We start from the raw sequence: 27,981 nt of genomic DNA on the forward strand, positions 1-27,981 counted from the left end.
GGTAACCAGCCCCAGCAAGGAGTGACTTCCTATGGGCATCCTTCACACTTCTGAACCTGCGAGACGAGGAGACGTGAAGTCTGTGTTTGCACTGAAAAACAGAACATGGAGTTTAAAGCATTAGTCATCCTTGAAAATGTCCCTTTTTTCTTTCTTTTTTTTGACATTTTACGCTACATCTCACACAAAGATGTTTAAACAAAAAGCCAAGGAGAAGTTGTGGTTTGAATTTGTCACTTTCAACTTTAAAGTAGGTTTAAAAATGTGGATCATGCAGGCCAACTCCAGGAAGAGTGTGGTAGCAGACCTTTGGAAATTGGTGCTTTTTTGAATCTCATATTTATAGAAAGAATGAATTATGGTGGATTTAAAATGTTTATGTATTTCATTCATTAATGGTGACTTTTTTGTTTTAACCCTCCTCCCCCCACCCCACCCCCCCAAAAACTGTGCTGGACCAAACTACTGATTTCAAAGTCATGTCAGATCTTAACAGGAAAGTGACCCATTTATTCCGCGTTCACCTGTAATGGTGAAATGGACATTTATTTGCATCACTCTAATTTGAAATGTTTATAATTTCATAAGCACTTTATAAACTTTGTTCTTATTTATGTAGGACCTTTCTTTGCTTTTGTTGTGGTCAAAAGGTGCTGAAACAGATTGTTGCTTAGTACTTAGATTTCTTAAACCAATACTAAACCAAGGTTTCTGTGCGCACCACCCTAAGTAACGTGTGGAAGCCTATTAGAAGGAGGTGTACTCAAATTTGTTTTCCGTGGCAAGATCATTGGCCAGAGTCTTTGTGAAGGTACAGCACGTAACTCTAAAGGTCTGAAAGAACCACGCGGAATCGTTCCAATTATTTATTGCCGGTCTTGGTTCTTCTGAACCTTATGCCAACTTGGGGGAAAAGAATTAACAGCTGGCCTGAGATTCCATAGAGCTCAAACTCGACGTGGTTTCCAGAGAATCTGGTCCCAAAGTCCAGAGGCCTCTGGTTTTCATAAAAGGTGTATTTGCTGTTTATTTTGTATGGTAAGTATTTGCTATTTTTGAATTTATTAATGTTGTTATCAGTCTTGGTTGTGTATTGCATATACTGTATTTATAAATCGGTGCAAAAAGCACAAGTAAATTATACATCAAATTTATTATAAAGAAATAGTAACTATTTTATCTTTGTTCAAGTATGTGGTAATTTGCTCCTATTAGAGGAAAAAAAAACAGTAAATTATTATCAGTTTGTGTAACTTAAGAGTATTCCATATGATATTTTTTTAGATTTAGATGCATAAAATTTTGAATGTGAAAATTGCAGGGCATTTAAAGACATATGTGGGGGATATTTTCCCATGTTCTGTGTTAATTCATTTTCTTTTGCCGTATGATTTTACATGTAATGTCGTCACGCATACTGTGAATAGATTTGTCTGTAACGAGCAAACCATGTAGATCTACTTTTCTTTTTCGAATGTAGCTAGTATAACTTTAGTAGATGATTTCTTTTGCAAATCATTATATAAGTAATTTATCTTCCTAGGTGAGTTTCTCATTGCAAAGTTTGACTCATGCAAATGACCTCAAATACTTGTCAGCTTACTTTGCTGTGGCAACATCCATGTGAACTGCTTTGTACACTGTGAAAATACTTCACTCCAGCCTGCTCGTTTGTGTTTACTCGAGGCTGGAAAAGACTTTGCCAAAACATTAAAGACCATTCTTTTCACTAAATTAACATAGTCTATCTGCTTTCAGAAGATGTATCTGTACATTTCAGCTGGTTTTGTATTATCAGTTTTTTTCCTATCAAGATTCATCCTCTTGGAGGTCATGAAGTTGTTTTTCTTCAAAGTAATACATGCATACGATGGCTGCATTGACAACACACCCAAAATGTGAATGTTGTGCCTAGTGAGTGAGTCACGTTCCGTCCTTATTCAATTTCTTTTCAAGAATTATAGGTATTAAAAATGCCAGTTTCAGTTTGAACCATATATTTTTGTAGCTCAACCTTGCAAACAGCAGTAACAACTATTTCAAGAATGTTAATAATTGCATAGCATTTGTACGCACTTTATATTTTACAGAAGTTAATTTATTAATCATTTTGCACCTGAAAGTTGTAGGGTATACCTTTATTGTTGTGGCTAGATTTTTTATTTTTATTTTTTTTTTTTAGGTGAGGAAGCTAAGGTCACAGTGAGGCCCTATAATTCCAAGATTTTATGGAAAGCTGAGGAAAAACAGTTGTTTTCCCCCTGTGCACTATCAAGAAAGCAACTGGAATTTAGTCATTTATTTTCTCCTACTTAATCCTCTATCTTCAGAGGTTTCTACTTTTTTCTAGTACATGCATTAGTTTGAATTAAAATGATCGCAAGGGAAAGCCAGGAGGCAGAATTTGGCAATTTTCTTGGTGAGACAGAGAAGAAATTATCTTAAAAATAAGATGGAGACCCCAGCTCCCCTTGAAGATAAGACCTTGACAGTTAACAGCGTTGGCTGAACTTACCACAAATCCTGGGTCAAAGAAGCCCATAGACGTGCTTGTTTACACTGCAGGCTTGTTCCGCATAGGGCTGCATTTGTCATTTCATTTACCCTTCTCAGCCCAGAAGTAAAGTGAGATCATTTTACAGTGAGCGCCTTTCACCTCTTGCAGCCACAGGGCCCAACATCAGGGCCTAGTAGCAACCAGTTCACCTGTTAGGTGAGGCCAGCTGAGAAGCACAGGGTAGGGAGCTCGTCTGTCAGTCTCGTGTGATCGGAGCCAACATACCTCTTGGTTTTGTGTCCTGAACAAGACCTGTGGCATTTTTTTTTCATTTTATAAAGCTCCTATAATTATTAAATAGTGAATATTGGCATAGATGGTTAGAGAAATTTCACTGGAAAGCCCTAGCTTCTAGAGTTAGAAAAGATGAAATCGTAAAATGTCTACCAAATTAATTCAGCTTGAATTAAGCATGTAATATAAATTCAGTGAATTACAAAAAGCAACATTTGTGTAGGGCTGACCAGATTTTAAATACAGTGAAACTTCGTTATATAAAATAGATTTAGACCCTCCCATTCTCCCATCACATTAAAAGAAATAATAATAAAACTGTCATTTAATGAAATAATCATAAAACAGAAAAATTTACTTAAGAACACCTCTAGACCTGGGGTGCCTGAGTAGATTTTAAAGATATAAAGAAGTTTCATTGTATTGTAAAAACCTTTTTAGTGAGTGTGTATTTGGACAAAAATTGACCCCCCCCTCGCATTTTATGATTTGCAGATATTCCGTTGCTTTTACATGTGAAAGAGTTAGCCTGCATTTATTTTTAAATGCAGTTATTAAAACATTTTTGTATTCTCCATCAAAGAAACTTTTCAGTGTGAACAAATGGTGAATCATAAAACAGTTCAGTGCTTATTTTCTGTAGGTTTTAGCAAAATATTTATAAACCAACCACAAAATATTTATACATCAAGATGACAAATTTACATAAAGACTACAGATTTAATTTTTTCCACTCTCTCTGTTCGGAGTGCCATGCTTGTAACATTGATAGAAAGTGGACACTAGGCAACTGGTAGTAAAAGAAAAAAGTCCATGTTTTTACTGAAAACTTCAGGTACATTAGCCATGTGTTATTTTATGGTGGACCGTTTTCTCTTAATGTTCATTTGTTGGCAAAATAAAAGTGCCTTAAGTTAAAAGTTTGTTTTGAGATCCATTAAAGAAATCAGTTTCAGTTCATAATGCAATTATTTACATCTCTTTTTGCATGTCCATTGTAAATTTAATATTGTAAATGTATTCAAATCATTTACATGCCTATGGCTGCCTTTGATTAAACTTCTTCCAAAAAATAAAGTCTGTCCAGATTTTTAATTTTAATTTTACTCCGTGTCAGATTACTTGAATATATGTTGTCGCATGATCACTACCAAGGGGGTTTTTTGCCGTGCATCTGTAGATCCCAGAATCGGAGGTTTGGGGGTTCTGAATGACGAGGGTGCCTTGCAGGTGAAGCAGCTCACGTTCATGTTTTCTCCCTTGATTCGCCATTGACAGCAGGGAGTGGTCCGGTGCCTCCCACATGATTTCTGGCTTTGGGACTCCCAGGGCCAGACACTGGAGCTGAAAGGCTGCTCCTGTCCTTGTGAGGATGCTCCTGGGTGGGCGGCTTGTGATTCTGGGAGGATAGGCTACAATCATTACTGGTATGGTGATCAGTGCATGACCAATGCTATTTTGAGCCTTACAAATATAATTTCCCCTGTCATAAGCTGTTGCTGCTTTAATGACTAGAGTGCCATTGTCATGCAGTATGTATTTCCCATTAATGTGAGGCCTGTCTAAAACATAGCCACTCGGCACCGTCCATTTGACACTGGGCTTAGGGATTCCATCAGACACACAGTGCAGTGAGAGAGATTCCCCACTGATACTTTTTACTGTCCCTCGTGCATGTGTAAGAATAACCGGCTTCTGGCCAATTTCTAAAATGATCAATTTCTCTATATAGCCAACTTTATTTCTGGCTGCGCAGCGATATTTTCCAGCATTGTCCCGAGTTGTTTTATAAATGATGAAAGAACCATTGCTTGCTATCAGATATTGAGAATTTCGTGGTCCATTGGAAAATCGTGTGCCATTTGGTAAAATCCAGATCATTTCAGGTGGTGGGTTACCGTCAACAGAGCAATTCAAGGCGGTGGACTTCCCAAGCTGGGCAACTATTTTTTCATTAAAAGGATTTCTGAATGTCGGTCTTCTCAGCATTTCCAGAACTTCTAACTGTACCACCAACACGCTCTCTCCGCCTTCATTTCTAGCCACACAGATAAAATCGGCTGAATCCGAAAGCCTCACGTTCCTTATCTCCAGGGTTCCGTTTGTGTAGACGCTGATTCTGCCCCCGTAGTACGGGGCTGTGAGGAAAACATTGTCTGGCATGACCCACATGACTTCAGGAGAGGGCGTCCCTTCAGCTCTGCAGTCCAAGTGTTTTTTGGAATGCCTCACAGCTGTAGTTTTAATAACAGTTTTGTTTGTGTACAGACCATTGATTAAAGGAGGCTTAGAGACAACATCCAGTTTGTACATTCTGGTGTCGTCCCCACTGGGATTTCGGGCTACACACACATACTCTCCAGAATCGAGCAGTTTCATTCTGTTGATCGACAGAGACCCATTGGCATGAATCGTGTACCTACCACTGGAGAAGGAAATCATGTCGTTAGAAGGCAGCAACCAAAATATTTGGGGTTTGGGATCCCCAATGACTTCACAGTCCAGGAGAGCGGTGTCTCCAGCTTTGATTCTTGCGTTGGCCTTGTAACCCTGCCTTATCCGTGGGGCAGCTGTTATGACTGTTAGGTGCACCTTCATTTCATCCTTGCCTAGGGTGTTCTGGGCATAGCAAGTATAATCTCCTTCCTCTGCTATCCCAACTTTGTTGAAATATAAGGTTCCATTGTCAAAAAGGATATACCTCCTGGTCCTGCGGCCACTGTCATCGGCTTGCATTGCGTTGTTGATCATGGTTCCATCAGGTAGACTCCAGGAGATCTCAGGCACCGGGGAGCCGGAAGCTTTGCAATCAACTTGGAAGTCTTTCCCATGAAGCACTTGCTTTTTAAAATACTGCTTGTGGTCAATTCTGGCAGGTTTCAGTCTCAGACTGACGTGCATCAGTATCAGATCATCTCCCATTTTGTTCCTTGCCACACACAAGTAGTCGCCACCATCTTTTTCTGTTACGGATCCAATGAACAGGGATCCATTTGGGTAGACGTGGATTCTGCTGCCCATCCTAAGGAGAAAAGAGATTAACGTGAGTGCAGCTGTTAGTGGGGGAAGGAAAGACGTCTTATTTACACAGGATTAGCTCTCTATTCCCCAGCTTTATTAAAGCATGATTAACAAAAATTGTATATTTTAAGGTATACAACATGATGTTTTGATAAAGTGAAAATGATTACCACAATTAAGCAAATTAGCATATCCATAACTTCACATGTTGAGGAACCCACTATCTCTAGTGTTCCTCTCATCATGAATCCTTAATTACCATAGAAAGGAGATTACTTTAAGTCTATGTTGCACTAAATTATACCTGTTGAGTTAGATAATTCTTTCAGGAAACAGCTTACAAGACAATAAGCTAGTAGTGCTTTCAATTTTTGTAGGATTAACTTTAAACTGTTGCAGTAAAAGTTTAGTTGCTCAGAAAAAATGCCAGCCACTTTTTTAAAAAAGTTGTTAGTAAAAAAACCATTATTGAACTGTTTGTTTATAAGATCAGTCTACATTTATGACAGAGAGAGAATGCCAGTGTAAAGCTCCTTAGAAGCTTGTTGCAGCATCTGCCCTCTGTGGGCAGGTGTAATGTGACTGGTTTCTGCCTGAGGTGAACTGTGGCAAACTATTTTTCTCATGGATACAACCACTGCACAGCCTGCCATTACCACACTTAACCACTAGATGGCAGATACTGCCTGTTGTTGTTTTTTTGTTTGTTTGTTTGTTTGTTTTCAAAAAGACAGTGCAAATTAAATTGGTACTGAAAGTGTGATCAGGGATAGCCAAAGGAGAAAAATCGATGTGTTTTTCTTACTTTTTGGCAACATGGGCTAAGCAGGCAGATAAAACTGGAGGGAGAAGTGAAGACTACTTTTCATAGCATAACTGCTAACCAAGTCAAACAGCCTCAAGTTATTTTTATTTTCCCAAAAAGCGTAAATATGGAGAGCATTTCAGCAAAGCGTTATTATAAAAGGTATCCTTTGAACCCCCCTAAAGTGTGGAAGTAACTTCTGTGGCATATGAACCAAGGTAAAATCACATAATGAAGGCACTTAATAAAGGAAGTGGAAAAGGTCAGGTGCTTTGCATGGACTTTTTGATCTTGAAGTAGTTTCTTTCCTCACTAATCAACTGAAAAATTGAAATTCCAAGAGATTTAGTCACTTGCCTTTTTTCACAGGTTCATTCTCAATCCCTGTGCTTTCCAACATGCTACCCTGCCACCTTCTATTATTATTTCCTGATGCTTGCTGGAAGCACTGGTTCTCAAACTGCACATTAAAATTATTGTGAAGTTAAATACTGATGCCTAGTTTTCATCTCTAGAATTTCTGACTTAATTGGTTGGAGATAGCCTAGGCATCAGCATTCTGAAAGTTTTCCAGATTAAAGCTTTTCATGGGTGGCAAAGTCTAAGAGCCACTGCTCTAATTGTTGGTTTTCAATGGAGTAACCCCCATCACCTACATCAGGATTATGTATTAAATTTAAGACATACATATCCTGGCTTTAATTTTCATAAATTCAATAGATCTGGCCAGAGATCTAGAAACCCACTGTTTAATAGACTTCCCAAGTGACTTATGAGTTTACAGACAATTAAATTTGAGAACCAGCCCCAAATTTTCGTGTGCAAAGTCGCCTGGAGGGCTTTTAAGAATACAGATTTCTTGATGAAACATAAAATCAGAGTTTCTGATTCAACAAGTTTCCAGGCATTGCTAATGCTCCCGGCAGGGTGCTGCACTTTAAGAACCATTGGCTTTAGAGGGGTACGCCTTATCTTCCCCAAGTCTGATGCAACTGGAGGTTGTGATTTGTAAGAAGAGACTGATGTTAAGAGAATTTAATTTTGAAAGAAGTTTTTCTTGGGTAAATAGAATTCTTTATAATGAAAAATGAAGGAGCAAGCATCTTCAGCCTTTCCAAAGTACTGCTAGAATGTTACGGTGCTGATTCACCAGGAGATATTTTTTTTAAAGCAGATTCTGATTCAGCAGGTCTGGGGTGCTATAACAAGCTCCCAGGTCATAAGGAGTGAGGTCACAGAAGAAAGAACACTGTTTCTATGCTGAAACATGGGTCACATAAGGTTTATTGAAAGCAGTGGAGATAGACTAACAGTGCTGAGTCTGGGATCATTAAAAAAATGGGGGCGGGGGGGCTTTTTAGTTTTGCTGCCAAGCAGGCTTAAAGAAAATGAAAGGGTTTTGATTAATTTAGGCATGGTGGGGTGGACTTGGATCAGCAGGGCTACAGTTCTCTCATTTTTAGAATTTAAAATAAATTCAAACTTCTAATGCTGAGAAGTGGGGAGAGTAAAAGTTTTTTAGTTTTTTGTGTTGTAATAGAACTGTCCTTTTTCTTTCTATTAACATATTTAAAGCACAGAAGAAATAAAGAATATACTTGCCTTTTTGAGTGAGTTAGTTACAAAATAATCACCAAAGCATTTAGTTAAGAAAGTTCTATTTCATTATAAAAGAAGAATGCAGTGCCTCTGGTGCAGCCTTATCATATCTGTGGTCCCACAAGCTCTTTTGCTGTTCTGCAGTATGAGCAACCTTGCCATGTTCCGTAACTATTTTCCCCAAACAAAATTTCTTTGCTACTTAACTCTGAAGGATTTGTTGGAAGACTTGGTCAACATTTATTCTGAGATGATAATACTGAGTTTTAGAGTACTTTCCAAAACTTCTTTGGACTAACTTTTTAAGACATTCCCTTATATTTTTTCATAACTCCTAATAAAAGATTTCCATTTTCTAAAGTTGACCTGATGCCCAGAGAATATTTTGGACCTTGTCTTTACAACCTAAATTTTGAATTTTTATCTGTTACTCCTGTCACAAATGTGATGCTTTCTGCAATTCTGCACTGGTAACCTGCATGAGTAGTTTGGAATTACACAGAATAATGAGCAGTGTCTGAGTAAATGACAGTCACCCCATATGCTATGGAATTTATTTTAAGTGCATTAATTTTAGAAAGTAGAACTGGCCTCCAACAGTGACACAATGCTTACCATAACTTGAAGGGAAAAAGAGAGAGAGATGCCATTACTGCAAAATTAAAGGCAAAACCTGATAAATAAAGCATTGAAAATATTTGATGCCTTGAATAAAGTAGAATTAGGGCATATGTATATTGGATAACAAACATGAACTTGATTTCTAAAGTTCACATTTCGTAACTCAGCGTATTGAAAATTTTAATCGATACTAACTTCAATTTGACATTTAGTCAGATAATTTTGATGACTTATTTGAAAACCTTGAAAATTAACATTTACTTTTGAATTAAAGATCACACAAGTTAAATTTAATAACAATATTCAGCACAACTCGTGACACCATAAAAATGTCTATTCTACTCCTGAGCATGAGTACAAATTCACATTATGTACAATTTTTTTTTCTTGGATGAATATTTTCTGTTAATGGACAAGCAAATATATAAAATGTAAATGCTCAGCCCTATCTTTTTGTCATATTATGAAAAATCATTGCATAGACTCATGCAAATGGGAGACATTCATAAGCCATAATTACTGATTTTCAAAAATAAGATTTGATCTCTACATCAAACCAGCTCGGGTAAAGTGAATAATACGCCTATAAAAGAGCAGACAGAGAAAGTGCATATGTGAACACATGTGTCTCATCACACCAGGGTCCTGGGGGCTTTGAATACATTTCACTTTGTGAAGGTCTTTGTGCTGTGATTTGCACAATATGCTTTGTAATTTTAGGAAAGAAGAAATAAGTAATGATTCTACTAAAGTCTGAAATGCCTGATAGAAACAATGGAATGTGTGTCTCCAGAACCTTGACTAGGTCACAAAACTTCCCTCCATGTTTTTGGATATAGAGAGTGTGATTACATTTACACAATTACCACTTTAAAACTGTCCCAAATATGGGGCAAGCAAGATTTTCATTCTGCTTTTTAACTACAAAAAAAAAAAAAAAAAAAATTGGCCCTTATCGTTAAGCACGTCAGAAGATTGGTTTTTGTATTCAATGATTTCAAAAGGATTAAGCTTCTTTAGAGTTAGTGACCTTTATATACACTGTAAATCCGCTGCTAGCCTGGCTGTGTTGTATTGCTTTTTACATTTCAGAAGATGTACAGCTAAATAGAGGAGATAATTCCAACACAAAGGTAGGGATTACCTGTGCCACTGGTTGACAACAGCCTTGGATGGTAACCTCCAGATTATTTTGGGTTTGGGCTCCCCAGTGGCTGAGCAGTTCAGTAGTAATTTGTCCCCCAAATTCACGTCGGTCCTCTTCTGGGATGCGACTTCTATCCTGGGGCTGGTCTCTCTCTCTTCCAGTGTGAGCATCACCACCCTTCTCTCCGAGCCAGTGGAACTGGTAGCGATGCATTCATAAGTGCCCCTGTCTGAAGAGGCTAGGTTTCTTATATAGAGAGTTCCATTTGAAAACAAGAACAACTTGGAATTGGTAAACTGTAATGGTTTCACTTCAGAGCCATCAGAGAGGACCCAGTGAACACTGGGCTGAGGAGTTCCTTCTGCAGTACAGGGTAGTTTCAGATTTTCACCCCAAGTCCCTGCAATGATTTGCCTCTTTTGCTCTAGAATAACAGGTGGGGCAGCAACGACTTGTATTTTAACCAAGAGTGAATCCTGGCCAGCTGGATTGCTGGCCACGCATTTGTAAAAGCCGCGGTCATAAATGCTGAGATTGTGGATGACCAATGTTCCATCAGATGTCACCAGGGCCTGCCCATTTCCCTGGGATGATTCTGAGACCACTGTTTGGTTTGCAAGGATCCAGGCAATTGTAGGGCTTGGCCTACCTTCAGCTCTACACTTCAACTCCACAGTGCTTCCAGAATGAACTGTGATCTCTTTAGTACGTCTCTCAAGGACCCTGGGAGGATAGGAAACCACAGACAAGGTGACATGAAGGCGGTCCGTGCCAAACGTGTTGGATGCAGAGCATAGGTACTGTCCACGGTCCTGAATGTCCACTCTCTGGATGGACAGGGTGCCATTGGCGTGCACCTGGAACCTGCTATTCTGTTTCCTGTTAGACAAATCAAGCCCTGAGGAGAAGAAAGAAATTTATGGCCATAGGTCGTCAAAGTTTAGATAGAAAACATAAAGCAATCTTTTTGTTAAGCCATTGAGAATATATTTAAAATTAAAATTAGGATGCCTAGTTTTAAGATTACAAAAATTATTTCTAGATTTCTTATGAACACAATTTTAATTTAAACCCCAGATGGTTTAACATAATCACCATTTTCTCTTTTTCACATCATATTTCTTTGGCTCTGCTTTCATTCAGAGCATTTCAAAGAACATCCTTAACAATTTTGAAAACCTCGGATGAGTAAATACGCAAATGTTAAATGAGGATGTTAATGATTTCCGTATGTTGGAGAAATTTGAAACTGGTGTCAATTCTTTGGATGTGTAACCCTGAAACACAGCCATTCTTTTTCATGTTTTATAACTAACAGACTAAGTGTAAAGAAACACTTTCAAATACCTGATGAGACTCTGCTCCAGTGGATGGTGGGTGGGGGGTTTCCCACAGCCTCACAGGGAAGAAAGGCATCGGAGTTAGCTGGCACAGTAAAACTGGCAGCTTTTCCTCCAACTATTCTTGGCTTTTCAAATATATTCCTAGACAGAGAGTCAAAAGGGAGGAGTTTGGAAGTTGTTACTTTTTGAACTGGTTTCTTATCCAAGCCACTCTTCTTTGCATTCTTCTGTCCGTCCCAATTTGGTGCGTGAGTGGTGACCTCCGATGAGCCTGAAGTAGGCAACGTGTTCACAACTGGATTTTTGCCTTTTTCAGTGATTTCTGTGTATGACTTGTGCCAGAATTGGTTTTCTGACCAGGGAGAGGGAGTCAATTTAGAAAGCTGCGATTTAACTGTTATGAGTGCTGGCACAGGCGTAGAATGTAACAGCTTAGAGGACATAAAGTGACTGGTGCCAAGTGTGAACTTGGCATTTGGGTGAGCCTCAGGAGATGTTGTAACCTCTGACGCTAATTGCTGTGGATTAGTATCGTGCCTCGAGAATTTATCTGGCTCGGCCATTGCGTTTGTCATCATCCTGAAAGTGAGAGTTGCCACGTTGTCAGTAGCTGCACTTTGAGTAAAGGGAGGGGAGAGGGGAACCGGCGAGAGAGGAGCTCTGCTGCTCAGGAAGGGGGCTGTGGTCGAGCATCTGATGGTTGTTTTACCAGTTGTAGTCCGTTGTGATTTGCTAGACAATGTTGGTTCGGAAGCAATTGTGCTCCTCAAAGTCGGAGTGTTCACTTGGGGTAGTTCTTCAGTTACATCTGTCAGATTAAGAGTTCTGGAATGGAGGCCACTTGTGCTTGAAATTCCATTTGTGTTTGCTAGCGGAGAAAGAGTGAAAGCAGAGACATTGGATCTGATGGCAGGATCAGCTGTGGTTAGAACAGGAGGGATCATAGCAGTGGGTGTAGTGAAACCAGATCTCTGGCCTGCAGAGATGTTTGGCTTATTCCTGTTCTTCTGAGGCTCCTTTGTTCTTTGTACGTCGTGTGACCCAGGTCTTGCTATTTGGCTTTCAGAGGTGATGACAGAGGCAGGCACGGTAGGAGGACCTGCCGGTGTAGCCGTTCCCATCGACATGGAGCTTACAGTCCTTGATTCTCGGCTTGTGATGCCACGAGGTGTAGGGTGAAGAGGTGGAAAGGGCAGCTCCTTCACGGTGGGGAAATTTCTAGAACTCTGTGTTTTAGTGGTGTTAGGGTGAGCGGTAGCCAATGTAAGAGATGGATTTTGCATCCTACTCGCTGAGAAGGTTGTAAAATGGAAAGGGGAAACTTTCCCTGTGAGCAAAGTAGGAGATATTCCAGGAACCATCACGGTTGTGCTTTTTTGCAAACCATATTTATACTGATTCCTTAATTTCTCTTTTTGGTTATGGTTATTTACGAAGATCTTCTGCCAGGGAATTTTCCTTCTTGAAAATCTTGTAACGGCCATAGCAGTAGGCACTGATGGCTTGGTGATGGAACCTGAAAACGGCAATGTAATCACTGAGTCTCTTTTAGCTTCACTGGTACTAGACACACTTGGGTAACCAGGACTAGTTACATGAGTTTTTTCCATAGATACAGATATTGGGGCATATGTCATGATGGTGCCAGTGGGAGTCATTGGGCTACTTTCAACACCCAAATATTTTATTGTGTGTGCTGTTTGCTCAATATGTCCCTTCGGTTTGTTCTCGGATAATAATGGTTGATTCTGGACTAGAGTTGTAGACTCTTCAGATGTGACTCTGGCAATGTCAGCTTTGGGAAGTGTGACGGGGGAAGCACTGGGAAACAACAATGCTGCTGTAGCTGTGGTGAGCCTTTCTCTAGGACGACAGGATGAACACGTCACACTGAGAGCTGTGGCTAAAAATGCAGTGACACTTTCCTCAGGAGAGCCTCTTGTCGGCCTCACAACACCGTATCTAGGCCGTTGGAGAACCGGAGTTCTATTTGGACTAATCCTGCGCCCCCAGCCCCAAAGTTTCCTCCGTCTGCCAAAGCGCCTGGATAGTGGGATGTTTGTTGTATTATTTCTAGGAATCTGAAACTGAGGATAAGCAGCATTAGGGAGCTTAGAGGGGCTCATTTTTTGAGTGGTGTAAAAATGGAAGTGATTGCTCCTGGCCTCACTGCCACCTGTTACAGATATCTGGAGACTGCCTGTAGTACTTGCTGACCCTAAGAACACATCAGCTTTGTTATTAGTGCTACTAACCCTTGTGACATTGACATCTTTGATCATAGTCTCTACTGTTACTGGGGGTACACTTTGGAAATGCTCTTTTATGTCAGTTGCTCTAGGTAGTAGTGGAAAGAAAGTGGATGAAGGTTGACTGGTTGCATCTTGCATTTTGCTTGACACAGTTGGGTTAATATTCTTTAATGCAGCTGTAGTTCTAACAGCAGTGGATAGCTTGAAATCAACATGTTTTTCAGGTGGTTGTATTTGTGAACCCACAACTGGGGAGACTTCTGTCCCAGAAGCTGTATTTGTCACAGAGCTATCAGATGTGGTTCTAGAGGCAACAGTCACTGTCCTTGTTGGGACATTTGAATGTTTATTGGCCAGGACTGTAAATTCCTCATCTGGTATGAGCATCCCCGAAGAGTCTCCTTCCTCACCAGGTATTTTCAGGAGTTGGGTGACTGGTGGGAGTGGCCTTACTGTGGTATTTCCTTGTTTCTCTGGCACGGCATTCTTTTTAGCTTTCTCCAAAAGTGCTGCCCAGTGTTGTGGGTCAATTTTCCGAGCAGAGGGAGGGAACTGTCTCCTGTGTTCCCTAAAACGTCGGCTTATTGCATCTCCACGCCGCTGGTGCATCATAAAGTCCCGATAGTTGTGTTTCTTACTTGTGCTTGAGACTTGGTTTCTGATCTCTGCTCCCACTGGGGCAGACACAGGGGGTTGGACAGCTGGTGGCTCTGTAAGGTGAGCAATAGCCTCAGGCTCATCAAATCCAGATCCATCTGTTTCTCCATCACCCGCCACTCGTCTTGGTCCTTTTGTTTTGACTGAAACTTGGAAAATCAAAAAATCAACCCCTGAAGGGTTGGCTGCTACACAACGATAATGGCCTTGGTCTTTGGGGGTGACCTGTAATATTCTTAATGTGCCATTGTTAAGAATTTGCTTGCCTCTGAAGGACTGGTAGAGCACACTATTTCCTGGAAGAACCCAGCTAATGGAAGCATCTGGGATTCCAGTAGAATGGCATGGGAGATCGAGAGTTTCACCAGGGAAAACTGTGCGATGAACTCCATTTTCATGATAGGCTTCTACAGAGGGTTTTACCACAGTGACCCTATAGGTGAGAATATCTGCATCTTCATAATTGGTGCTTATGCAGTGGTATGTGCCTGTGTCAAAACTGTCGGCCATCTGGAGTTCTAATTTCCCACTTTTGTCTATCAGGAGCCTTCCATCCTCACTAACATAAGGGGCCCTCACTTTACTCCCATCAGCTAGAACCCACTCCAAATGTGGGGCAGGGTCACCTTGGCCCGGGCAGTTCAGGTCAACAGTTCCACCGACCAAAACAGTGCGTTCCAGGTTAGTATTGTTGTCCCGTGAAATCATGGTCCATTTGTGTTTCACTGGCTTTATCTCTGCCCTTGGTAAAGTTACTTGAGCATGACCTGAGTACTGGATCTGTAATGTACTGAGTGTGGTAGCGATTCTGTTCAGCTGCAAGGAAATGTAGTCTTGCATTAACCAAGAAGGCTCTGCGATGAGATCAGCCTCTACGTTGGTAAAAATGTCTTCAGGCTTAGGGGTCATCTGTTTATATTTGTAACAAAGCTGTGGTGTTTCAGTGAGTAACTGGCTTCTTTCTAGTATCAGAGGAGAATCACTATAAAAAGCCAGAATTTGCCATACTGGCTGAATGTGACTATAATCTATATTGCACACTAGAAATGTCAAAAATGATGTATTGAGCAAGATATGGTCATTTTCTTCAGTGAATGCAATGGGTGATGTCCTCAGTGGTTCTTGGATGCTGCAGACCATGCTAGCTTCATTTCCAGACTGGTCTGTCATATTCAAAGTGAGGGAGCCAAAAGGTGCCAGGAAATCTTGGGGAGAGATGAAGGCAGAACTGCTGTCTTCCGGAATGGACAGATTCTTTGATTTCAGGGATGGGTCAATAGTTGGCTTGGTACACAAGAAAGCTGCAGCTGGGACCATAGCTAAAGGCCTGCCTTTAGAGGTCCTAGGGTTCATGCACAGCGGACATTGCTGAGGACTGGAGGGACTTCTGTCTCTTTTGCATTTTATTATATCTAGGGGGAAAAAAATCAAGTAGAATTATTAGTTGTGACCTCTTTATGAATTACCATCTTAACATTCTGAAGAAATAGCTTTTGCTAGAATTTGAAACATTTGAAAAATTTAGCATTTAATAGAAATTGTTCTTTTTTGTGTGCCTGAATTGATTTTTTAACAATATTGTCTGTATACCTGGCTACTGTGGACTGCACACAGGCACAGAATTTCAGCCATTTCATTTGCTGCTGTAATTCCCATGCCTAGAAAATGCTTGAGATATATTTGGTACCCAGTAAATAAAAGTTGAATTAATTATTTCCTTATCCAGGGAAACAAAATGACACGCTCATGTTTATCAATTTTTATTCACAGGAGTTTAGTTCTTTTCCCTCATTTTAATGTTTTAAAGCAGTTCAAAAGATAACCTGTTTGATAAATGCTTGTTTCTAAGTTTATGGCTATCATTAAAAACCCAAATTTCTTTCCTTTATCCAAAATAATATTGTCTGAATGACAAGGTATCTTGGCCCGGGCTAGCTTAGCAGCAATAAGAGTGGAGAGAAATAGACAGATTCAGGAGATAATGAACCAGGTGGAAGCCATAAACAGTAGGTGAGGATTGATTGAACAGGGAGAGTGACTGAGAAGAAAGAGTCAAGGAGGGCTCAAGTGGATGACTTTGGCAAGTGGATGGTTGACGATCTGCTTAGTGGATACAGACTCACTGGTGGAGGGTCAGGGTTAATGACAGAGGAATATTGTGCAGAAGCCACAGGACAACCTTCAAATGACTGACATTCTGGTGAAGTGAGGGGCTTATAAGGCTTATCATACTAAGACTAGTCTAAGTCTTTTGCAATTGCTGTTCTGGTGAGCGTATTTTACATGGCTGGTCACTGAAACACTTGATGAGAGGTATGTGTTTTCCCTTACACAGAATGCAGCCTGAGACTTACATGCTGGTCCATGCACTAGTTCTCAAGTCAGGCCATCTGACACGCCCTCATCTCTCACCACCTAACTCCTCTCATTCACCCTTCAGGACCCAGCCTGAACGCTGCTTCTTAGTCTCCTGTTACCTTTCACTTCTCTTATCATGCCTTTCATCGCTCACTACAAGAATGACTTGAGGGGTTGTCTGTCTCCCCACGAGACTGTAAATGCCATGCTGGTCTGTGTGTTTGCAGCTCTGGATGCTCAGGGAAAGAACTATGGCAGGAAGGAAAGAAAGAAAAAATGCCTGATTCTAAGATAATTTTCTTTCACATCTTAACTTATAAGTTGAGACATGTCTTAAAATGGAAGCTATAGTAGTAGCTCTCCAGTTGGGCCATCTTGGTGTAGCTAGCACTGCGTGTGTACAGCCGCAAAGAATGTCATGGCTCTGTGTATTGTTCTCTCAATTCTTTCACATGCACTGTTGGTGTGACATATATTAAGTTTGCCACTTAAAATGTTTCTATTAACTATTTGGCATTAGAGCAAGAAGTTACGTGTGTAGAAAGGTATGCAATGGAACAGGACATAAATTTAATAATCATGAAGCAAATGTTTATCAGAGAAATGGGCACAAATCCCATATCTTATAGAAAAGCAACACCAACAGTTTTGTGTGAGATCCAAGAACAGTAGATACCCAAATGTGGATGAAGAAGTGTTACATTTAAGTACTGAGATGAGTACAAAAGGATTGCCTATCACAAGCCAAGTGTGAAAATCTCAGATCCCTTGGAATAGATGAAAAAACATTTAAAGCACAGCAGTTGATGTGTCTGATTCATGGGTCTTGAAAAATCATCAAGGAAGGCATCTCAGTCAAAAAGAGAATACTCAATTATTTAGACATGACTGAAAGAAGTTAGCCCTAATGCATTTGTCTAATTATTTTACATACACAAACACTATGTGTTGCTGAAGGATGGGATATGTGTGGAGAAACACACTGTTCAATGACCCTGTTGTTATGCAGGCACCATAGACTGTATTTACACAAACCTAGATGGTATAGCGTCCTGCACACCTAGGCTATATGGTCGAGCCTATTGCTCCTGGGCTACACATTTGTATAGCATGTCACTGTACTGAGTATTGTACACAATTATAATACAGTGGTAAATATTTGTGCATTTACACTTTTCTAAACATAAAAAAGATAATGTGTCGTGCTACGATGTTACAACTTCCAGGCCATCCCTAGGCAATAGGATCCCTGGGCAAATTTTCAGCTTCATCATGATCTTATGGGGCCGCCATCATATATGCCATCCATCACTGGCAGAAACATTCTTATGTATATATACACCTGGGGATTTACACATATATATGCTTATTGGCATAGGAGGTCTCTCCAGAAGGTATACAGCCATGTAATATGAAAAATAGAGATATTTATTGAAGAAGATACAAGAAACATTGTATTTTACAAAGGACAATAACACCTCAGTCCCCATCAAACTAGGCACCTTGGGACCTCAGTTCACAAACAGTTCTCCTAGCGTCTCTTACATTGTTCAAAACACTCTGCAGAATCCTTTGAATCACCATCAGCTGCCTCATCTCATTTTGTTGAATCTCATAGGTGGTCTGAAATCTCTTCCTTTTCTTTATACTGTTTTTTTTTTTTGGCCAGGGCTGGGTTTGAACCCGCCACCTCCGGCATATGGGACCGGCGCCCTACTCCTTGAGCCACAGGCACCGCCCAAAATCTCTTCCTTTTCAAAGGTGCTTTTAGTTTTGGAAAAAAGTTGCAAGACACCAAATCTGAGCAGCAGGGGGACTGAACCACTGGGTGATTTGATGTTTTGCCAAAAATCTCTTCAGGAAAGATATCGTGGGTGGGCGTGTTGTCATGATGAAGCTGCCAGTCACCAGCTGCCCATAGCTGCAGCCGTTTCCGTGGCATTTCATCTCTTTTAACTGATGAAGAATACTGGGGTAGCACTCCTTATTAATTATTTATCCTGGAGGAGCGTACTCATGATGGACACCTTCCCAATCAAAAAATACAGTTAACACAGTCTTGCTCTTGCTGCAACTCTCCCACTTTCTTTGGACATGGAGAACCAGCCACTTCCATCAGGATGGCTGAGCCTTTTGTTTTCAGATCATCACCATAGACTAACTGTTCATCTCCAGTTATGACCTTCTAAGGAAATGCAGTTTGAAGCAAATTATTAGCAAATGCAGCATAACGTCCCTTCTGCTCTGGTAGCAGAAGCCGCAGAACACATTTTGCTATGACACGTTCCATGCCAAGATCTTGCGTCAAAATCTTGGCCATGGCAGTCTGTAAAAGCCCAGATCAGCTTCTAGTTCCTTCACTGCCAGTCGCTCGTCTTTGTTGATTGCAGTCCCTACACATTAGACATGCTCAGGTCTTCTTGTCACAGGCCTTCCAGAACGTGGATCACTTTCACCAGATTTTCAACCATCTTTGAAGCATCTGTGCATATTTTATTTGTGCTACACTCATTGCATCATGCCCCCAAACCTTCTGAATCATCCGAATGGTTTTTGTGTAGGAGTGTTCCTACACAAGGTTAATGCAAAGTTTGATGCGGATTCGTTGCTCTACCCAGTCACTTTGATTGTGACACTCATACAATGCACAAGCTCACTCAGTGTTGGGTAGCGCCCAATGACTAGAACCGTGAAGTCATCATCATTCACCCACACAATTCCAGTCCGCTCCCCTTGGCTTCCAGGTTACATCATTCACACAAACCATTCTCATTATATTTACAATGGCTACTTTTTAGACAGACATCGTATAGGACATTAAGTCCATAGGTATCTAGTGGGTAGGAGGTGGGTTCATTTGTATTCACCATCAAAAATGGCTTTACTTGATAAATGCATAATTTAACCAAAATGACTACCTACTATGTTCCAGGTATATTCTAGGGGCTAGGGACAGGAAGACACAAGAAAGTCAAAAGACATCTAATACTGTAAAAGCATAATAAAATATTATCCTTTGATCATTCGGATGTGGACAGGGTGAAGGAGGGAAGGGAGGAGCACAGAGCAGAGTCTGCAGGCTGGCTGGGCGCTAGTCAGGCAGGGAGGGCTCTAGGCAGGGGCAGCAGGAGATATAGACCCGGGGAGTTAGGTCTGGCCTCTTGTGGTGTATCAGGAAGTAATTCAGAGTTGTTAAGAGTAGAAAGTGACAGGAGAGGGGCTGAGGCTGGAGAGGAAGCTGAGGATAGACAGGGCCCATGCCAGGAGGACCAAGCATGTGAGCTAAGGAGCATGGTTTTTATTCTCTAAGCCAGGGGTTTGGCAAGCTTTTTATGCAGCCAGATAGTAAAGATTTTATATTTTGTGGACTATGTGTCTCTGACACAACTACTCAATTGTGCCACTGCAGCAAAAACTCAGCCATAAACAATGCATAAAGAAAATTCATTATCCCTGAATTATTATTGAGACCTCATTGTCCCTCCAGATAAATTACCTTGGCCTCTTTACTCCCTGATAAAACACCTTCAGGCAGTTTTCCTCTATTTCATTAGAACAAACAAATAAACAATATAGATACCTGACTTTTCCTGTATACAGTCAGACAACCATTTCAAATGGCAATCACAGGTCCACGGGTTCCCATGCAGATAAAGGCTTTCTAGGTCAGGCATATAGGAGATCATCTCTTGAGGGAGGGAAGTCAGGAAGTTATCTGACAAGTATAGGTATTTAATGAAAGATGTTTTAAATATCCGGAGATAGCTCAAAGAGACAAATGTATCCGGATGGAGCTTAGTGAGCTGATTTCCTTCCAAGTGCACCAGGCGGAGAAAGTTGAGTCCATAAAAAGCCTCCGGGTTTATAAACTCAATATTGTTGTGGTCCATATGCAATCGTGTCAAGCTCCTGAGGCCATAAAAAGTATCTTTCTGAAGTTTTCGGACTTTGTTATAGCTCATTTTTAAGACCTAAGAGTAAAAACACATTTACTTCATCAAAGAAAATTTCTACAAATTAAATTTGCACAGTAACGCAACATATGGAGATTAATACAATTCAATGTGCTTACCTTGTTTGTATCCTAATTCAAACAAATTAGTTGCAAATTAAGTAAGACAATATCAGAGAAATTGGAACACTCATGAACATTTACTGGTATTAATGAATTTATTGCTAAAATTATAAGATATAATAATGATACTGTGGTTGTTTTTTAAAGGTTTCTTGAGATATATAATGAAATACAGATAAAGTATTATGATAACTTGGATTTGTTTCAAAACAATTCAATGGAGTGGAGGGCAGTGGGTGGGAGTACAGGTAGGACAACATATGTTGACAGCTACTGCAACTGGGTGATTTTGCACTGGGGCTCATTGTATTACTCTCTTATTTTGCATTTGGTTGAAAATTTCAATAAGAAGTTTTTTTAAAGTATCTTGATATTTCAAGTAAATTTAAGATTTTTTGAACCTGAGTTTTTCATAAGATAGGTACCCACTGATTTTAATTTCTTGAGTTGTAATTCATACGCCATAAAATTCACCTTTTTGAAGTGTGCAATTCATTGAGTTTTAACATACAAGGTCTGACAATAAAGTTTACGAGCACATCATAGAAAAAGTGCTACATATCTCATCATTAACTATCACTGTGGTCTCCTTCAAAGTACTCTCTTTTGGAAGCTATGCACAGATGCTAGTGCCTAGTCCACTCTTCAAAGCAATTTTTCTGCAATGGCCATCAGAGCTCTCATTATACTACCACTGATGTCCCGAATGTCATCAAAATGTCTTCCTTTCATTATTTCCTTCATCTTAAGGTAAGTAAAAAAGGCATTGGTGCCAAGTAGGGAGGGCAGTCTAATACAGTTATTTGTTTACTGGCTAAGAACTCCCTTACACAGTGCCATGTGAGTTGGTGCATTGTTGTGATGCAAGAGCCATGAGTTGTTGCTGAAAAGTTCAGGTTGTTTTCACTTAACTTTCTCATGCAGCCTTTTTAGCAATTCTAAATAGTAAACTTGGTTAAGTGTACAGTGGTACAAATTCACAATGAACAATCCCCCAATTTCAAACAAATTAATGATGAACAATCTCCTGATATCAAAAAAAGTTAGCGACATCATTTTGACTCCTGATTTGGACTGATGGAACATTTTTGGTCATGGAGAATCGGCTGACTTCTATTGTGGACCTTGACACTTTGTCTCAGGGTCGTACTCTTACACCCATGTTCCATCATCAGGGACAACACAGCCCAAGACATCATCTCACCTCTCCAAAAGGTCTTGGCAAACTCTAACTCATCTTTGGTTTTGTTTATCAGTGAGCTTTATCAGGACCATTGTGCACACACCTTTCTCGTGCCAAGATTTTCAGTAAAGATTTTCCTGTTTCTCTATCAATGTTTACTTGGTCTGCTATGCTTCTCACAGTCAGCTGATGATTTTGATGCAAAATTTGACAAACGTTTGCAATGTTTTCATCAGTTCTGCTCTTTACTGACTGCCCTGACCTCTCTTCATCAGTGATATCCCCACTGCCAGAAAAACACTTAATCCATCTGTATACTGCTATTTTCTTTGTAGCATTGTCCCCATAAACTTGAACTAACATGACCAGATTTCACTTCCATTCTTGCCAGGTTTAACAAGAAATTTAATGTTTGTTTGTTGCTCTAATTTAAGCTCCAATAGTCTTGCGACAACACACAAAATCACGCAACAATAATGAACGCCACTCAGCAAGACACTGCCACATGTCAGCATGAACACAGCTATGACACAGTGACATTATGAAACCTTACCAGATGGTTCATACAGTGCTGCCAATCTAAGTGCACCATGGCAAGTTCACATAGTGAATTGTCAGAATTCATATTCATAGAGCCGGGTAACCATTTCCACTAATTTCAGAAAATTTTTATCACCCAAAAGTAAAAACTGGTACCCATTAGCAGTCAATTTTCTTCTCTTAGACCTATCCGATCACTACTTTACTTTCTGTTTCTGTGGACTTGCCTATTCTGCCTCTTTTATATAAATGGAATCAGATAATATGTGGCTTTTTGTGTCCACTTAGTTTATTTTCCACAGCATGGATCAGTCTTTGATTCCCATCTTCGGCTGACTAGTACTCCATTGTATGCATGTACCATAATTTTTTAATCTGTTTATCAGTTGACAGACATTTGTGGCATTTCATACTTTTTGGTTATGATTTTATTCAATTTTGAGTTGAAATTAAAATAATTTTGAATATTTCCATAGTGCTTTGGTATTCTCCAATTCCTTTTCCAGTTAAACATATTCCTTTTTTTCTTTAAAAAAGAAAAAAATGCTAGCAAAAACAATGATTTCTCATCATATTTTCCTGATGTGGTCTAAACTGGTCATCTCTATGGAAGATGCTTTTCTGGAATTAGATACCCAATAAGCAAACAAAAATTGAATTGGCAACACAGAGGAACTTTGGCCTAAAGGTGACCTGGGAGTACAATCTCAAACTCAGCGTTCCTCAATATATGTTGAAATTTAGTCAAGAGAAAAAATTTATGTAGAGAATTCCACCTATTCCTCTGAAAATGTGCCTTCCAAATAGGGACTGATTAAGACAAATCAACAGAATCACATAGCTATGTTATATTCTATAGAACCATGGTCAAAATCTCCCTTATGTAGTTCTGGTAAATGTTACAAGGCTCTCGGAACACTGGTATTTTCCCTGTTATGAGAATATTATTGAATTTATTTATTTTATGACACTTTATTTTATTAAGTTCTTTCTGATTTAAAATCAGTCATGGTCATGCTTTTCATGATAGTAGTTTTGCTGTAAAAAATTTAAATAGATGTCATGTATTGTGAGTTAGCCTCTTGACAGTTTCAGTCTCACCTTTAGTAGACATAAAGGTCTCTATATATCGTATAGCTTTCCTCTTATCTCCTTTATTTTTTTTATTTTTTTGTAGAGACAGAGTCTCACTTTATGGCCCTCGGTAGAGTGCCGTGGCCTCACCCAGCTCACAGCAACCTCCAACTCCTGGGCTTAAGCGATTCTCTTGCCTCAGCCTCCCGAGTAGCTGGGACTACAGGCACCCACCACAACACCTGGCTATTTTTTTGGTTGCAATTTGGCCGGGGGCGGGTTTGAACCCACCACCCTCGGTATATGGGGCCAGCGCCCTACCGACTGAGCCACCTACCGACTGAGCCACAGGCGCTGCCCATCTCCTTTATTGTTATCCCTAGACTTGTTTTACATTTATTTTCTCACTTATGTGATCAATCTTAACCAATATTGGGAGTCCCCATAACTTAAAAAGTTTTTGGACAAGGCAGGGCATTAATAAGTAAACGAAGTGAAACTAAAAAAAAAAAAAGCATGTTAATGTATCAGAAGCTAACATCTATCTGTCTGGGTTAGTCCTTATTTTTAAGAAGCATGTTTGATTCCCAGGTACACCTGACTAGAAGTAGTCTTTTAGGATTACATTTTAAAGGTTTTGTAATCCCCTAGTATTAATTTTTTTCTTTTAGCCTGAGGTCTGAGAAAACTTGCCTTAGAATTTCCTTGTTAGTCTGATTTTCATATTCAATTGCATTAAAAAAGAAATCCATTCTTTGACATTCTCGTTGATGTTTGTTTGCTCTTATAAAGTGTTTATTTTTGGATTCTGCAGGAATGGACATGTCCCGCCTCACCCCTTTCACTCATGGTCTCCCTGCACTGGTCTCACCTGCAAAGCCTGCAGCTCTGAGAAGGTCTTGCCAGGGATGGCGGGGATGCTATTGCTGTGCAGCATGAGTAACTCCAATTTGGTGAGGCCAGAAAAATCTGTTTCTGCCAGTCTAACCAAGCTGTTGTACCTGAAATACAAAATGTCATTCTAGGCATAAATCTGTCATCCAGGGCTCTACTGTCAAAGAAAAAATAAACACAAAACCCCTCAAATCTCTCTCGTTTTAACTGTGCTCTATCTAATAGGATGATCACATGCAAAAGAAAAAAAAACCCCACACACAAGAAAAGATAATTGAATGCTTGAAATATTATTGAAATTCACCAGACGTGTCCACTCTACCCAGGATTTGCAGTCTTAGTTATAATCACCTGTTTTACATTCCTGACACTTGCCACATTCCTTCCTTATTTTCAAATCTTTATGTATATGCTGTTCTTTCAGGATGGAATGCCCCTGACCCCACCCTTTTCTATTTGTGATCACTATTAAGACCCAGTCCATTCTTCTATGACACCATCTCGTCACTCTCCCTGGTGGAATTTACCAATGGTAGTTAAGAAACCTGGGAGATGGAGCCCAGGTTTTGGCTTCTGGTTTGGGTATGATTAAGAGCTCAGACTCAGTTTAGTAGCTGTGTGACCCTAGGTAAAATCAGTAACTTGGCTGTGTCTCAGTTTCCCTATCTATGAAACATAGATAATAGAACCCAACCCAAAGAGGTTATGAGGATTAAATGAAGGAAGATGTGCAGAATGCCTGGCACAATGCCAGCACATAGTAAGTGCACAATTAACGTCAGCTATTATTAGTGCTTGTTCCCAAGGCACTTTGCATGCTTGATTATAGTACAGTCAGATTTTACTGACTGTACATGTGTCTTCCCCCTTTAAACACAGCTTCTAGAAGTGAGCAACATATCTCATTTGTTACTGTATCTCAGCGCCAACCACTGTGCTGGGCATGTAACAGGTGTTCACTAACTTCAAATCATGTCAATTCCAACTACGTGTACATTCACACAATTTTTTTTGTGAACCTTTAAAATATAGTTGTCTTTTGGTAAATTTAACTAGGCATGCATTTTAAATAAGTCAGTTTTCACTGAGAGAAGCCAAGGACCTTAAAAAGGACATTGAGGACTTTTAAAACATATGCTTATAGAGGAGGACACTTCCAGTTGCCCTGTCACCTCTTATGCTATGTCATAATCCTGACCTTTAACAGAAACTATATTATTTTCCAAAAAACATAGCCAGAATGAAGCTTTTCTGCAAGGCTCCTGACCCACAAAGACAACCTTCCGATTCTGGGAGAACTTTCTCCTAGTAAAAGTTTACCGGGAAAAATTTTCATGTTACCCACAACAAACTTAAGATTTCAGAAGTTAAATACTGTTAAAAATAACTGTGATTAGGGCTGTGCCTGTGGTTCAAAGGGATAGGGCGCTGGCCCCATATGCCGGAGGTGGTGGGTTCAAACCCAGCCCCAGCCAAAAACTGCAAAAATAAAACAAAATAAAATAAAAAATAATTGTGATTAATCGCTCAAAGTCACAAGCGTGAGGAGAACAAGTCACAAGTGTGATCGATCCCTCTTTAAGAAGGTGTAAGACAGGGCCCCACACACCCTAAATTGATGCGTTCCACATCGAGTGGGAGGCCTTCTGGAATGGAGGTCAGGTACCGGAACGTGCAGTGCACCTCTGTGGGCATGTAACAGGCACAGCGGCGAGGACAGGCCCTGCTCCCGGGAGTGGTCACCATGCAGATCACAGCGAGGGAGACCAGCACGCAGCTGACTCCTCTGCCTTTCGCCTTCATCCTGAAAAAACATCATACCTTGGTGTTATAAATAAGATTTGTGCAAAGTCCCAGGACCACCACACACAGTAACTGGGAATCTGGGAGACCTTTCTTAAGGGTCGTAAGTGGCCAATTTCATTCATAGTTTTCTTCCTTCCTTTCTTTCTTTCTTTCTTTTTTTTTTGTAGAGACAGAGTCTCTAGTGCTGTGGCATCACATAGCTCACAGCAGACTCCAACTCCTGGGCTTAGGCGATTCTTTTGCCTCAGCCTCCCCAGGTGCCCCCCACAACACCCGGCTATTTTTTATTTTAGCCAGGGTCAGGTTTGAAGCCACCACCCTACCCACTGAGCCACAGGCGCCGCCCCATTCACAGCTTTCTTGATAAAATACTCTTTACTATAAACCAGTGTGTGCTGGCCTCACACTGAGCTTTATGATCAAGCAGGATATTTACTGTTGTGAAAATGTCTTCACAGCTTCTCACTTCTTAATGAAAAGCAGCAATCCCTATTACCCAGGAATTCAGTAAAAGGGAAATTGGAGACTAGCATGAAGATATTGTGACAACCGAAATACTTAAGGTTTAGTTTGCTTTTCATACATTATTTCTTTTAGATTAACTTTTAAAAACTGATACTAAAGGTAATATGTGTGCATCACAGAAAATGTGGAGACTGTAAATGCAAGAAAAAAATTACTCATAACCTCAACACTTAGAATACAATCGCTAACATTTTTGTATTACTTTCCAGCCCTTTTATATATTGTGCATATATGTACAATGAATACACACTTTGTGTATATAAACCATTTTGTAGCACATTTTATCATTGAATGTGTTACATGATTTTTCAACTTCTTCAAAAACATTTTAAGGGCTATAATAATCCACTAGAAGGAAGTACAAATCTTTTTTTTTTTTTTTTTTAACATTTTAAAGTATCTGCCAAAAAGACACATCAGACACTTTACTGCCAAGTAATGACCAAGGCAGCAGTAACGGGCCAGCTGAGAGGGCTCGAGCCTTGGACCTGTGCGAAAGTTGATCACACGGACACGGAGCAGACTTCTTTCTGCTTTTGCTTTGCTTAGAGCATGTTTCTGGCCTCTTTCGTTGGTCCCTTTTCCTAGCTATATCTGCCACGGGAAAGAGGGGGCCATAACTAGGGAAGAAATACGCTCAACTTGTCAGAAAAATGGTATCTGTTACCCACATGTAGGGCAATCCAGGAATCCAAAGCTAATTTTGTCCTGTAATTCAAAAAATACAAGGATAGTATTAAAATCTCTACTATGCTTTTCTGAGAAAAGTGAGCTTCATAAATCTCGATGTTCTCTGGAATAGCATTGTTTTGCTTCTACCAGCAACCATCCTTTAGTCATTATAAACTCCACCAGAAATAACGTGGAAGCTGAAATGCTTACATCTTCATAAAGATACGAAGATAATGGAATTTAGCCCAAGTTAAAATTTAATGTAGAATGAATCACATGACCACTTGTCATTGTAAACCTGGTTATAAAAATTTTAAGTAAGTTTTGTATGCTTGGGGACAGCATTTCCACCTTATTGCTTGATAAGCAAAAAAAAAAAAAAAGAAAGAAAGAAAGGAAGGAAGGAAGGAATAGCAAGATGAAGGTAATTCTCTTCCTCCTCTTTAAAATAGAAGTTCTGGCTATGCCCACATCTGAGTTATTTAAAAGAGAAACATAAGTATTAAAGGACGGAAGGCTAGTGGATTCACACAAACGTCAACTTGAAAATGTATATAATGAAATAGAAATTGACAATACCTGAGTTCCTTCAGGTCCTGAATCCTCTTGTGACAGGGA

General features: G+C 40.0%; 2 protein-coding genes across 8 annotated transcripts in view; one reads left to right on the top strand and one right to left on the bottom strand.

Moving 5' to 3' along the window:
• The window catches only part of MED12L (mediator complex subunit 12L), a 337,656-nt gene extending 333,788 nt beyond the window's left edge, over window positions 1–3,868 (top strand). For all 7 annotated transcript variants that reach the window (XM_053599366.1, XM_053599369.1, XM_053599370.1 and 4 more), the window contains one exon: window positions 2–3,868. In XM_053599366.1, the coding sequence (XP_053455341.1) occupies window positions 2–54 (53 nt within the window). In that variant the 3' untranslated portion in view covers window positions 55–3,868. The remainder of the gene's footprint in view (window position 1) is intronic.
• IGSF10 (immunoglobulin superfamily member 10) lies at window positions 3,742–27,981 on the bottom strand. The gene is made up of 7 exons (XM_053599365.1): window positions 27,943–27,981; window positions 25,970–26,164; window positions 24,338–24,467; window positions 20,175–20,565; window positions 11,332–15,648; window positions 9,982–10,882; window positions 3,742–5,813 (listed from the first exon to the last, which is right to left on the bottom strand). The coding sequence occupies exons 2-7, from the start codon at window positions 26,161–26,163 to the stop codon at window positions 3,905–3,907; spliced, it is 7,842 nt and encodes a 2,613-aa protein (XP_053455340.1). The 5' UTR covers window position 26,164; window positions 27,943–27,981; the 3' UTR covers window positions 3,742–3,904.

Source organism: Nycticebus coucang, chromosome 8 (assembly GCF_027406575.1).
Source record: "Nycticebus coucang isolate mNycCou1 chromosome 8, mNycCou1.pri, whole genome shotgun sequence".
NCBI classification, from domain to species: Eukaryota; Metazoa; Chordata; class Mammalia; order Primates; family Lorisidae; genus Nycticebus; species Nycticebus coucang.